The sequence below is a fragment of the Sander lucioperca genome, chromosome 1 (assembly GCF_008315115.2).
Source record: "Sander lucioperca isolate FBNREF2018 chromosome 1, SLUC_FBN_1.2, whole genome shotgun sequence".
In the NCBI taxonomy this organism is placed as follows: Eukaryota; Metazoa; Chordata; class Actinopteri; order Perciformes; family Percidae; genus Sander; species Sander lucioperca.
The window spans coordinates 37,606,348-37,619,882 of record NC_050173.1 but is presented as its reverse complement, the minus strand read 5'-3'; the positions used below and the strand labels follow the sequence as shown (position 1 = coordinate 37,619,882).

The window sequence follows — 13,535 nt, the reverse complement described above, 5'->3', positions numbered from 1 at the left end:
CAGTCTGCAATAAACGTATTTCCCACAATGTTGAACAATTTCTCTGTGCGTTTGAATACTCCTGCAGACATCCAACAGTGTCTTAAATTATTGCGCTAAAAAGATTATCCTAAAAGTACACTTCCTTTCCTTTGGAATAGATTTAGCCCAGCAATCATTAAGCGTTCCTTAACACCCCATAATCTGCACAGTAAAGCAAGCATGATGGGGAGCAGCACTTGTTACTGCAGCTCTGCTGTGTTTACAGGGAAAGCTTGATTGCAGACTCCATTGCAGCCTCATATTCACTTCCTGTGTTAATCCCCTTTGCCATAGCAGATCTTTCTTTCTGAGGCAACGGCGAGGGCGTGGGGGGGGGATTTCACTTCTGCTTTGCTTCACCCCAAACACCATTCACGCAAAGCTCATATAAAGAGCCACATATCCTGCTAAAACAAACAGCATTGAGGAGGTAGAAACAAATGCTTTTGTCTTTGAGTTATATTTAGTTCCTGCCTGCCGTCACCCAAACGCCGTCTCTCATGAGACTTGTTTGCCCTCAAACTAAATTAGATCATATGTGACCATGTGGGCAGCAGAAGCACTTTTCCTCCGCATGTGAAATGATCATGTCTGTATCGTCAACCTGCATACATAAAGCAGAAAGTAAACCCCTTCTGCTAAACATAATCCAATTAGTCACAATCCGAACATCATATTGACATCACACATCTACATTTTCATGCATTCTCATTTATTAACCAGCAGGCTTTGTTCGGGATATTTGACACACAGCTGCTGAAGCGCCCCTGGCCTCTTCTAATTCTCCACTATGGGAGATACGCTGACGCTATCCCGGCACTCCCTTCACTGATGGTTTCAGTCCCATAAACCCTGCAGGCCATGGCTCCTCTGAGAGTGGTGTGGTCCAGAAGACAGGAAACAGCTTGAGAGAAGCCCAGCAGTCAAGGCTGTGGGAGGGCAGAGGATAGGGTGGGAAATAAGGGGATTTCCTCATATGGCGCTTGGACTTTTATTAAAGAGTGCTTTTCTGTTTGTCCAATATTTGAATATGTGATTAATTTATGTTTGATAAGCCCTCACAATGGGTCTGTGGGATCTGTGATTTAAACATCTGACACCAAAGATCCATGCATCATGTAAACATATTTACTCTGTATTCAGATCAGTCTAACCCCTTCAGGATGATACTACATTTTTGAAACAACCAGATCAACATAGTCATTTTACTGTTATCAAAGTTTGTGCTGTGCTGTCTGCATGACCATATGCAAATGTAGCTACTGACAAACCGCCTTCCTGTAGATGCAATCATCATGTTCGTGTACAGTGGGCTACACAATCATTAGGCTTCATCTTGCTTTGGGTGAATAATTCACTGAATTATTCAGAGGCTCCATGATGCTCTTGAGGGGGAATCTCTGCTTACTGTGTCTTTAAAGTCGTGCAGAGGGGAGCTATACTAAAGAAAGGAGGGGGCTGCTGTGCGCCAGTTGGAGGTGTCTGCATGTCGCAGCGGCTTGGTGTTGACATTAAAGAGGAGCGCGTCCATGCTTCAGCGGGGATCTACGGCGCAATTTAAGATACTCCGATTGAACCGGTTCCAGGCAGATTGTCATCAGACTGAAGATACATGGATGGACAGAGAAATAGTGCAATCGGAATTAACTTGTCAGCCGGTGCGAGGAATTTCTGGATATAATGGGGAATACGACACCTAAACCTTTGATAGGTGAGACTTGTTATTAATTAATGTATCATTCACGAGGCTTGCAATGCACTCACACGAAGCGGTGTCTGCGCGAAACCGCTTGATAGCCAGAGATACACATGGCTAGACCTGATACCTCTACTTGTGTTCGCTCCGCGTGGAGACGCGCTTCCCATCACGGGGGGAGCTGAGCGCGATTCCCTGCAGGGAGCGGGTCCAAACAAGCGCTCTCTGAAAATGCACTTTTTTAGTCATCAACTGATAGAATTACAATCACTGATTTTGCCAAAAATGAAGAACAAAGAGTAGGCACATATAGGGCAACATTTGACTATTAATGATCATCAAGCAGGATCGTCAAAAAAAAGGTGAAGCTAATTTGTAACTATCCTATAATAATTTGGTTGTTGAGAATGTATACTGTATTGAGCATTGTGATGAAATGAGCTAAAAATGTATGTGAAATGTATCCCTGGTTGTAACACAAATTACCAATTTCTAAGCCTGTGCATTAAATGGCTGATCAGTTTATGCTTTTTGCATATAATTAGATTGCTTTCTAATGTTTTCTGATACAGTAGGCTATGTAAGTCAGGCTTTTATTTCAGATAGGGTACTGTTTGCTATACACTGTTGTTTTGTGTATATATATATATATAGATAGATAGATAGATAGATAGATAGATAGATAGAGAGATAGCCTGCAGCAGCCCAGTCACACACAAATCACAAAACTAAGACGAGGACACATAAGAGGTCAGTAAGAAAAAAAAACATGAATAACTACAATCTTAACTCGAAACTGATTTTGATTGCATGTGTATTGATTGCATTAAGCTGTCATTACGAGCTCTCAGAAAATCACTTTGTCATGACACCTACAGCGCATTACTTAATAATCAGTTCCGCCATATCACTTTGATTTAATGTCTGTCACAGTCCCACGCCCCCAACAGACCCACTCAGTGGCTAAATGATGTGGTTACTGCCACCAGAGCCAGCTGTAGGGTTTGGACTGAGAACAGTAAGTTAGTCACAGAGGAGCAGGAGCAACATTGGTCCTTGCTTGCGATGTATGGGTTTGATTAACATGGAATTAATAGAATACCCGTGTTTACTGGGTTTGTATTAGAGTTGTGCACAACATATCAGGTTTGTATAGGTTCATCTCAGTCAGTATAGAGTCACTTTGCAGGCCTATGTGTGAGGAAGAAGTCATAACAGCAGATGTGAAAAGAGTATCAAGTGATGTCATTGGCCTTTTTTTTTTTTTTACCAAGAAATTCATGTTCACAGCTAGAAGCAAAGATCTGACAAAACTCCACAGAGGCTCAGCACATCTTGCTAAATGGACGAGTTAGTATGATGAACATACAGCCTAGAGATATGAGAGAATAAAGAGCCTGATCATCTTGTGGCCAAAGATAACTCTGACTAATGCACATAATCAGTCTTACATTTCGTAAAGCTCTCCTCTGTGTGTCTTGTGCAGTCTTATGATTGTCAGGGAGACATCATTCCTATAATTCACAATTGAACCTCATGTGGTAGCAGAAATATGCTGTATTATTGAGACTGAGCTTTGCATGATGACCACATTTATGATCCTGATGAGGTCGCTGTCTGGTCCCACTATAATTTCTGTCTCATCACTTTCCAGTCCTAAATCCAAAGATGTATTTCTGTCTCTCACCTATCTTTTGCTGTTCTCATGACTGTGATGGTCCAGCATGCAAGTCTCACCTATACTGCTGTTAAGTACTCCTAACAGAAGGTCGGAGTAGTTATCCATCACTGACACACATTACCATTACACTCGAGTCACAGAGCTATGTGCCTAATTTTCCAAAAAAGAGTCATCCAGTTATTTTTGAAAAACCCAGAAAGTCGCCTACTTACAGCTTTTATGGTGGTATTTCCAATATCATCAAAGACTCTTTAACCATCTGGCATTCCCTCAGCTGCACAATCAAAATTATTAACCTGTATCCTATCCAGGAAGCTGGACACAACATGTGTCCTTGCTCTTTTTGTGCAACAATTAAACAAATATTAAAACATTAATTTGTTTCAATCAATATAGACAAATACGAGTGATAGTAAAATGCTTTAAAAGGCCCTGTAGAGTTTTCTTGTAAACACACTAAAGCTATGTATACATTCGGTGTTACTCGCCAAAACGCATTGTGTATGTAACCTTGAAGTCTAACCAATGTGTTCATCGACCTTACTAATTTTCATAAAGTTGAAATTGCATGGCAACTTTGTGTGAATATGCATCAAGTTGTTTTTAATTCTTTATTTATTGGTTTTCAAATTGTTAGCCAATTATTCGTGTTTACTTGCCAACTGTCTTTGTCTTTGTTGGCACATTGCTGCGTTTCCTAGCACATTACCGCCACCATGGTGTGAAATCATTGGCAGGGCTGTGTATTGCATCAATGTGTCCTTGTGCGTGTGCACAAGTCAACCAAAATGGGGACCCACTCATAAAAAAACGTTTCCACAGCGCTCCTAGAGGTCAAAAACTCTGCAGGGTATCTTTACGTTTTTTTCACATTTAACAAACATGCAAATATGTCATTTTCGGACAGACATTTTTTTTTTTTGTGGCTGTCCCTCAGTGCATGTCCTGGTGGGCTATGCCTTTTGTCTTGTAATGGCAAACCTTAAAAACGAGGCAGTTGAGCCTAAAGCCTACAGGCTGATCCTCAGCATGCTTTTTGTTCACGCACTTTACCCAAAGTGTATTTTACTCCCTCAAAAGCCAAATTCCCAGGAGTAGAAAGGAAAGGGGCACCCGCACATCATTTGAGATGTTACAGATGTTCTTGCTGCTGCTTCGTAGTTTAGAATATAATCAGTGATAATGTCTAATTTAGGAAATGTACTGTGGAACATTTCACTGAGTTATTGTCTTTACACCAGATCACAGTGAATTTTAAACAGAAATGTAATCACTGTGTGGCCCTGAAGGCGCGTAGAAACACCGCCTTGCTTTGAATGTTGGATTTCAGCCAGTCTATATACCATAAACACTCACCTACAGTTTCCATTTTATTTAATATAACCCCTCAAAGTCTCATTTAAGCAAAGGCCCAGTGTGATTTCTGACCCATGTTAATTTGTTTTGTGATGCTCATGAAAAATTTCTTCTCTCAAGTAGAACATTGACTCCTGTGAAGATGAGATCAAAGATTAAGCGTTTGATTTGGGTATTTTTTCACTGTCTATTCAATGTGTGATTCCCTCTCTCTCACTTCTGAAGATAACGTGGAGGAATGAAAGTGGCTATTCATGGTTTGTTTATGCTGTAGGCCAAGGGTGTGTGTAGACCATAAAGAAGAGGAAGGCTTATCATATCTGTTGTCGACTCTCCTGTGATGCTATTAATATTAGCACTGCTCAAATATATGTGGATTTTAAATAAGTCAAATGTCCCTTTTATGTTTCCCAGTGATATATGCACATGGGTTTTGACTAAATTTACCTTGTTTTATTTCTGTGGTATAAATGTCCCATATGGATGTGGTAAGTAGACTGATTTGGGACAGTTTGCCTTTTATACTGTAAATGTGGGTTACATACTAAAAGAGACTATTTTATGTACTTGTTGAGAGGAGCAGAACGGCTTTAAAGTGTCAGTGTGGGAAAGGAAGTGTGTGAGACTGTGGGCTCCTTTACATAACTGGCCTCTGCCCTCTAAACCAACTGCCGTGGACAACTTGCAAATAAGTTATTGTGTGCTGATATGTTCACCTCTTTTTCCAACAGCTGGTGTCACTAACATTCCTGTTTTGACCTTGTCTGAGTCGCATAAAAGCAGACCTGCTGTTCATGTACCACGTTGCTCTCTAATTTGGTTGATGAGGTTGAATCATTGAGGGCTTTCTTTCCTCTCACTGTACCCCTAATATTTTGGTACCCACAGATGCAACGCTGCAACCCCGCCCGGTGGCCAGCAGGCAGTACTACACCCTGCCTAAGAATGGGGCAGGTGTGGAGAGAAGAACGTCCGCCGCTCCGGTCAGCATCAATGTGGAGTCACCCCGCTTTCACCCCCACGCCAAAGGCAAGAATATCAGGCTGGATGGGCAGCTTCGGCGTGCCACACGCAAGAACAGCTTCTGTAATGGCATCACTTTCAGCCACAGGCCTGTCCACCTCTATGAGAAGGTTTGTTTTCTAATTTGTATTAATTACTGTACTTTTAACAGCTAGAGATTTAAAGAATTAAAGTTACATTTTGATTAATGCCATTCATTTAGGTGCGTCTTCGCCTGAGTGGCGTGCACACTGGCTGGAGTGGAGCTCTACGCTTCGGTTTCACCAGTTTGGACCCCAGCGAATTGGTCGCTACAGACATCCCCAAGTATGCTTGCCCAGACCTGGTGACACGGCCCGGCTACTGGGCCAAAGCTCTGCCTGAGAGACTGGCCTTGAAGGACAATGTTTTGTCATTCTGGGCTGATCGCCATGGAAGAGTTTTCTACAGCATCAACGATGGAGAGCCTATCCTCTTCCACTGTGGCCTCAGCATCGGCTGTCCACTCTGGGCCATCATAGATATCTATGGCATCACTCAGGAGGTCACACTGCTTGGTAAGCACTTTATTAAGTTGTTTACTTGCTCTGTGAAATGACTCCTATAAAATACTTGTTGTTTTTGTCGTGACTCGGCGAGGGTCGAGAGAGGCGAGCAGAAGCTGAGTCATATTCCAAAGGGAAGTGTGATGAACACATTTCACAGCTGACTGGTCATTAATATGTACACAATCCATCATTACAATTCATATATACCCAATAAAGTATTGAGTAATACATATTTTTTGACTGGAATCGGTGTCGGCCAGAAGGCCATGTATTTTCATCATTGCTTTGACAACCCCGAGAACCTCGGGAACTTATTTTTATATTGTCAACACATTCACAGCTAATTTAATCAGCTTCCTGAGAGTCAAGAAAGCAGCTGTGTTGTGAAGCTCTGCAGCAGCGGAGACCAATATAGTAGGAGTAGGTAGTAGGGCCTGGGGCGGCTCAATCATCTACTATCTTTTTGACACAACTAGTTTGTCTAGAAAACCAGAACCATAACATCCCGAGATAAACAGGATGTAGACCACGGATCTCAACCCCCCCTGAACATCTCACTCCTAACCACTCTCCACTCTCTTGCTATCACTTTGTCACTTTCTCCCTCTTCCTTCATTTGCATCACCCTCTCCCCCTGTGGTTCCCTCTCATACTCACTGGATGTGTTTATCTTCAGTCTGACAAGAGCTATGGCCATGTTTGGTCAAGGCGGCAGATCCCAGGAGCTTTGGAGGGGCCAGTGCACTCCAGCATCACTAGAAATAGTAATGAAGGAATGTATCATAAGTCAAAGGGTGACGGCGAGTGCAGAACTTTTTTATATCAGCCCCTCACACATGGAGAAATTCCGCTGTACTATGAACTTTATAACTATGTACTATGAGCCTGGCAGTTTAGAGAGCTCATGTTAAGGAAGAAAGGGAATGAACAAGGGAGTTAAATATACTGGTGACTGTCAAAAAAACTGCTGGCCGCTTATTTGTACGAAAAACGAAGGTTTATTTAACTCCACACAACAAACATCACAACTGAAGTGCCATACGAAGGGCTCTCAGCGTAGAGACTTATTCTAGTTCTCTTATTAGTTACTAGGCGTGTCCATGAACATGTATTATCCAATACCTTGACAGCGAATACTGTGTAAAAGACATGCTTCATCTTGTATTTCTAAACTGTTTGTTGTCAGTCACACTGGGAAATAGTAATAAATAAATGGATATACAATAAATATGTTAAAAGCAAAGATGGGGACTTGAGTTTCAGACTTGGACTCGAGTCGCACTTAAGTCTCACAGACAGTGACTTCAGTCTTGAATTGAGATTTGTCCTCGAAAGACTTCAGACTCGACTCGGGACTCGTGAACAATCTTTATTTTTAGGAAATGTCTGATGAGCTAAATGTTATTACCCTCTCTGCATAACCTATAACCTACCTCCATAATCTGTAACCCATCTGCTGTGCGCAGACGCACGTGAGAGAGGACAACAAACATGTCGACCGCACCGGCAGATTCTGCGCCATTCATCAGAAGCTTTGGCTTTAAAAATGTCATACAACAAGGCCCAAACAAAAATGTGGTATCATGATAAAGGATTCTGGCTCATCCACATCTAATGTTATCAGGCCCCTGAAAACTCACCCTGATAGGTTAGCAAACATGTTTAGCTCAGCATTGGCAATCTATGTTAGCTTGCTTCTTGCTTTAGCTACGACCTACGGGAGGTTAACTCCGACTGTTGTTGGCTAGATGTTATTATAGCTATTTAGCTATGTTATAATATGTGTATAAGCAGCCTGGATGGAATGCAGCAGGTGATGCTTATAATACTTATTATAACCACGAGAGACTTGAGACTTGACTTGGACTCTAGCTCAGAGACTTGTGAGCATCTCTGGTTAAAGGTCCCATATCATGCTCATTTTTAGGTTCATACTTGTATTTTGGGTTTCTACTAGAACATGTTTACATGCTTTAATGTTAAAAAAAAAAACTCATACTGTCTGGATATGCCTGTATCTACCCTCTCTCTGAAACGCTCCATTTTAGCGCGTGTCTCTTAAATCCCCCTTTCCGAAAAAGCCCAGTCTGCTCTGATTGGTTGTTTTTTTCTCTGTCTTTCGCATCTGTGCTCTCTGCACCTTCATTGCAGCCGGTGAATGATTGTAAAGTCTCTGTAGCAGGACTTTTCTACCAATATATAGTATAGTTGTGACACACAGTACTGACAGCTCGTTTAAAGGCACCGTTTCTCAATACAGGCTGTGTGCATTTCTCTGTGGATTGAGTGTTTTGATACTTTCACAGTATTTATACAGCGCCTCAAGCTATTTAATCATCAAAAAAGAATGCTCACCTTTTACAATATTGGACCTTTATCAACAAATTTGTAGAAATATCAAGAGCATGTCAACGATTAGTCAATTAATCGATTAGTCAGAAAATAATTGGCAACTACTTTGATTCATTTTGTGAATATTTGCTGGTTTTCTTTGTCTTCCATTTTTCAGTTTTCTCATGGTTTACAGATGACTAATCAATTGAGAAGATAATCAGCAGATTCATCTATAATGCAATTAATCGTTAGTTGCAGTCCTAAAATATGCCCATATAAACAAAAGCGCTCATTGAGCAAAAACAGACATCAATGAGGCTGCAGTAACACATGCAGATAGTATCTCAGCACGCAGCTATTCTTCAGGCATCATAGAAGAAATAAGGACTCTTGAAAAAAGAGAAAAGAAGGGAAGTGACCCAAGCTTACCTGGGACAGATCATATCATGTCCAAGTCACAGACTTATTTGTTTATATTCTCTACCACAGAAAGCACGTTTGCTGAGAGTGTGGGATCCAGCTGCCTGAGTGCGGCCCGTCTGAGTGCCTATCTGCCCCAGAGTAGCCACGACTCAGCCAATTACAACAACAATCAACTGGAGAACAACCAGGCTGCTGCTGCCAAGATGGCCAACCTCCAGCTCAATAACTACACTCAGCTCATCCCCTGCTGCTCCGCCACCTCTTCCTCCTCCACACCGTCCTCATCTGCCTCCACTGGATTCAGCACCCCGAGGGTGGTCCGGGGCCTTCCTTCCCCACTGGACAATGACTTGCACTTTCACCCCGTCCGTGGCTCTGATGTAATACTCTCTGCAGACCGCTCTGCTGCCTGCATCCACTTTCTGGACAGCAGTCGGACTCTGGTGTTCAGTGACCGTCCACTGCATGTGGGTGAGACTTTGTACGTGGAAGTCGGCCACCTGGGCCTGCCCTACTTTGGGGCGCTGTTGTTTGGTTTAACATCCTGTGACCCCGCCAGTCTACATGCCGCGGACTTACCAGCAGACCCTGAGGTTCTCCTGGACCGTAAAGAGTATTGGGTGGTGCATCGGGGCTTCCCCATGCCTTGCTCTGGAGATGTGCTCAGCTTCAGTCTGCTGCCCAGCGGAGATGTGCACCACGGGGTGAATGGAGTGGGACGTGGCAGGCTGCTCTGTGTGGACACCTCTCAGGTCCTCTGGGCCTTTTTCACCCTGCATGGGGCTGTCAACAGACTCAGGATACTGGGTAAGACAAGTGTATTTACAGCAACACGGACAGGTGATGGCATGAAATACCAAATATTACTGAAGTCTTACATTGATTTGTGGAAGTATTGTAATTATGAGATGAAACACAAACTCCCAAATGGAATACTTGAAGCAAAAGTTCGACATTTTGGGAAATAAACACATTCACTTTCTTTCCGAGAGTTGGAAGAGGAGATTGATACCACTCTCATATTTGTATGTAGCTAAGCTTAGCACAATTACTGGAAACGGTGTTAGATAGCATATTTCCCAGAATGTACTACTTTTCCTTTTTATACTAAAATGATAAATGCCCAAAAAGAACATACTCTTCAATTATCATCATTCTATTTTTGAGTCTAGGCAGCCACCGCATTTTATTTTTTCCCAGACTAAAGGAATGCAGTAAGTTTATGTCTCTGTGCCTGTTCAGTTTAGAGCTGTGACCTATCTGTCCTCCTCCCACATAAACTCCCATCAGCTCAAACACAACACTATTATCCTCAAACAGACACTAAAAGAAAATCACTCTATGAAACTTCAAGTATTACAGATATGCATATCTAATCTGACTGGTTAGGGCCGGTCACACTCTGGCCTTACACTCAAACAGTTCAAGGACACCGAATTGAAATGATACCAACTACAGTTACATATACACTTTGTCTGAATGGCACCTTTAAAGGCTTTACATGAGTCTAATTATCTGGGTTTTGTTCAGGTGTATATATCTTTGTGTTACAGGAACACTGCAATCCAGTCCTCCCTCCACATCCACCAGCACTTCTCAAAGCAGCAGTCCCGATGACAGTGACTCCGACCTGGCGTTCAGTGTCAACAGATCCTCCTCTGCCTCTGAATCCTCTCTGGGTAGGTTACCAAATGTTGACAGCATGCCTGATGCTACAATGGTTGACTCCCCCACAATGCCACGGCAGGAAGGCTATTATGGTAGTAGAGGTGTGGCAATTCTGTCTGACTGTACTAGCGAGTCATGGGAAAGACGTTTAGTTTCACTTTTGAATTGCCGACAACATTTTTTTTACCTTGTTAGAAATATTCCTCCATGATTTGGTAGAGCTATAATGATTAGTCAATTAATTGATTAGTCAACCAAAGAAAATGAATTGGCAAATATTTTCATTATTGATTAATTGTTAAAAGTAAAACATCCAAACATTTTCTTGTTTAAACTTCTGAAATATGAACATTTGCTGTCTTTCCTTGTCATACTATTATAGTGGGGTTTTTTTGTATTTTGGACTGTGGGATGGATACAAAAAATGTATTTAATGACATCACCTCGGGCTCTAGGAAATTGCAAGGGACATTTTTAACTGTTGTTACAGAGATTCGTCGAGATAATAATCAACAGAATAATTCATTTTGAAAATAACTGTTAGCTGCAGCCCGAGTACGCTTTTGTTCAATAATTAATCAAAGATTAGATTCCAACATGGACATTTGTATTTGTCATGGCTTACTAACACAAAGAAACACACTACAAAACGCAGACAAAAAAGTAGAATATATAAAAGCAACAGTATTAAGGATCTGAACCTCTTCCCCCAACAATGACAAGAACAAAAGTTATCTGTTTACATGCATCCAGGTCTGCTCCATTTCAAGAACCACACGTTTTCTTTCTTTTCATGTAGTGACTGCTCCCAGCTCCCCCCTCAGCCCTCCCGTCTCTCCGACTCTCACCGCCTCAGAACTGCCCTCTGCTGGAAAAAACGGAGAATGCACCATTTGCTTCGACCAGGACGTGGACACCGTCATCTACACCTGTGGACACATGTGTCTGTGCAACGACTGTGGGCTGAAGCTGAAGAGACAGATCAATGCATGCTGTCCGATATGCAGGAGGCCGATCAAAGATGTTATCAAAACATATCGGCCATGATGGTCCAGATGTTCAAACAGGTGCTGTGACTTACACTGTTGGATGCCACCTGACCTGTGACCCCTTCTCAGGCTTGTTTGGACACAGATCTTGGCCCCAATTGGAGATTAGCCAAACCAGGACATAATTGTGCCTATATGTCCATTTTATATGGGTAAATCTTTTGTGAAGATAGAATATGCTCTTCATACACAGACCTGTGATCATCTTAAAACATAGACTGCTACATGAGCTCCTTTGATTTGGCTGAGAAAGAAGAGATGAATCATGCGCTCCTTTTTTGTAATGTCAATGTAATGTCTCTTACGTCACGTGTATTTGCTGAGCAGAAAATCCTGCTGTGAATATTTGGTCCTTACACTCATCGTCCTAGATTAATGTGTGCTTCAGCAGAGTATGTGGACCATAGTCTATAACTTGTAGTGCCTTAGATTTATGTCACATTGTGTGTACAAGTAATCATGCTACCAATCCTAGCCATATTTTTAATGTACAGTACTGAAAGTGTGTGGTGAAAAGGCACACAGATGCAGAATATATGCAACGGAAGGTGTTATAGAAAGATTCTTTAGTGGAAAGATGTAACTGTATTAAGTGTGTTCAGTGGCGTGCTTTAAGAAAAGTATGTTTGGAAAGTACAAAATGAAGAATCCGGTTTTACACTTTGAGAGATTAATAAAAGTGGACTGTGTGATTAAAATGTGTGTATTTTTCAATGATAATATTTCACTTTTATGTTTTATAAAAAAAAACAGTTTTCTACATCACAATCACTTTCATGTAGCCCTTATATAACTGTTGCTTTTCCACTTGAGAGGGACATAATCATCATGTGTACTCAACTTCAAAATATGCATCAATTTTAATTTGTTGCCGTTTTTATCGGAAGTGAGATTAAAAGAAATCAATTTCATCTGTATAGCTGTAAATATGGCGGCCCTTTTAAGTGTCATGAGAATATTTTTGGTGAAATGATTAAGCATTGCTAATACCATCTGTGTGCTTTTCTTCTGAAATATGAGTCAGCTATTTTTCTTTTTGACATTTTGATAGAAAATCTATCTCAATAATCCTTGCTAAAACAAGGGCGTTCTTTTTCACTGGAATTGTAACTTATACGATTTCAGGTGACAAATCAAATGTATTAATTGCTTGATTGATTGATTAATTGATTGATTGATCCAAGGTCAAGATTGAAATTGAAAGCCAATGTTTAAGGATGAGAAGTCCTGGAAGTGCTCAGAAAATAATCAAATTTGAACATTTTTAATTTCATAGTGATATAATAGAAATCTCCAGAAGAGCTAATAAATGGACCTTGTGGTGAGACTGTTTTGACAGGTATTTTGCATTCATTTTATATTTTCCTACAGTAATAAAATAGAGTATTAGTTTAGCATCCTATATCCTAAATATACAAAGCACATATATGTATACGTCAGGCGTCAGACATTTTGAAAAAGCACAGGTGAAGCACATTTAGTTAAGTCACGTGTGTAGTGCAGTCACCTTAAGTATAAAATATGAATGTCTGCTATATGAAAAAGTCTATTGTAATGACGGTAAAGAGGGTGGAGATGATTGGTGTCTGCAATATCCAGACAAAGTACCATCTGAGTCAAATTGATTTTTCAGTGTCTTGTTATACAGTCTCCATAAAGTAAATGTAAGTATGTAGCCTAAAGAATTTACAGAAAGTATAATCAACATTTATATCAGCTTTAAAAATGTGACCTTGACACTGCGGTTTGCATCTGCA

At 41.2% G+C, this 13,535-nt stretch overlaps 1 protein-coding gene across 2 annotated transcripts; it reads left to right on the top strand.

The window, feature by feature from the left end:
• Positions 1-1,334: 1,334 nt before the first annotated feature.
• On the top strand, positions 1,335-12,480 carry neurl1b (neuralized E3 ubiquitin protein ligase 1B). 2 transcript variants are annotated; one of them, XM_036003703.1, is made up of 6 exons: positions 1,335-1,732; positions 5,643-5,887; positions 5,980-6,313; positions 9,128-9,868; positions 10,615-10,830; positions 11,529-12,480. In XM_036003703.1, exons 1-6 carry the CDS (start codon positions 1,702-1,704, stop codon positions 11,774-11,776), a joined length of 1,815 nt encoding a protein of 604 aa, XP_035859596.1. In that variant the 5' UTR covers positions 1,335-1,701; the 3' UTR covers positions 11,777-12,480. The 2 variants fall into 2 exon arrangements, with proteins under 2 accessions (XP_035859596.1, XP_031175532.1); XM_031319672.2 differs by having other exon boundaries at positions 1,338-1,732; positions 10,615-10,740.
• The last annotated feature ends 1,055 nt before the right edge of the window (positions 12,481-13,535 follow it).

What these genes read in the sequence shown, in the direction of transcription:
- neurl1b (XM_036003703.1), top strand. Translation starts at nt 1,702, where the DNA reads ATGGGGAATACGACACCTAAACCTTTGATAG. An exon ending in GACACCTAAACCTTTGATAG is followed by an intron (nt 1,733 to 5,642) that starts GTGAGACTTGTT and finishes TGGTACCCACAG; the next exon opens with ATGCAACGCTGCAACCCCGC. An exon ending in AGGCTATTATGGTAGTAGAG is followed by an intron (nt 10,831 to 11,528) that starts GTGTGGCAATTC and finishes CTTTTCATGTAG; the next exon opens with TGACTGCTCCCAGCTCCCCC.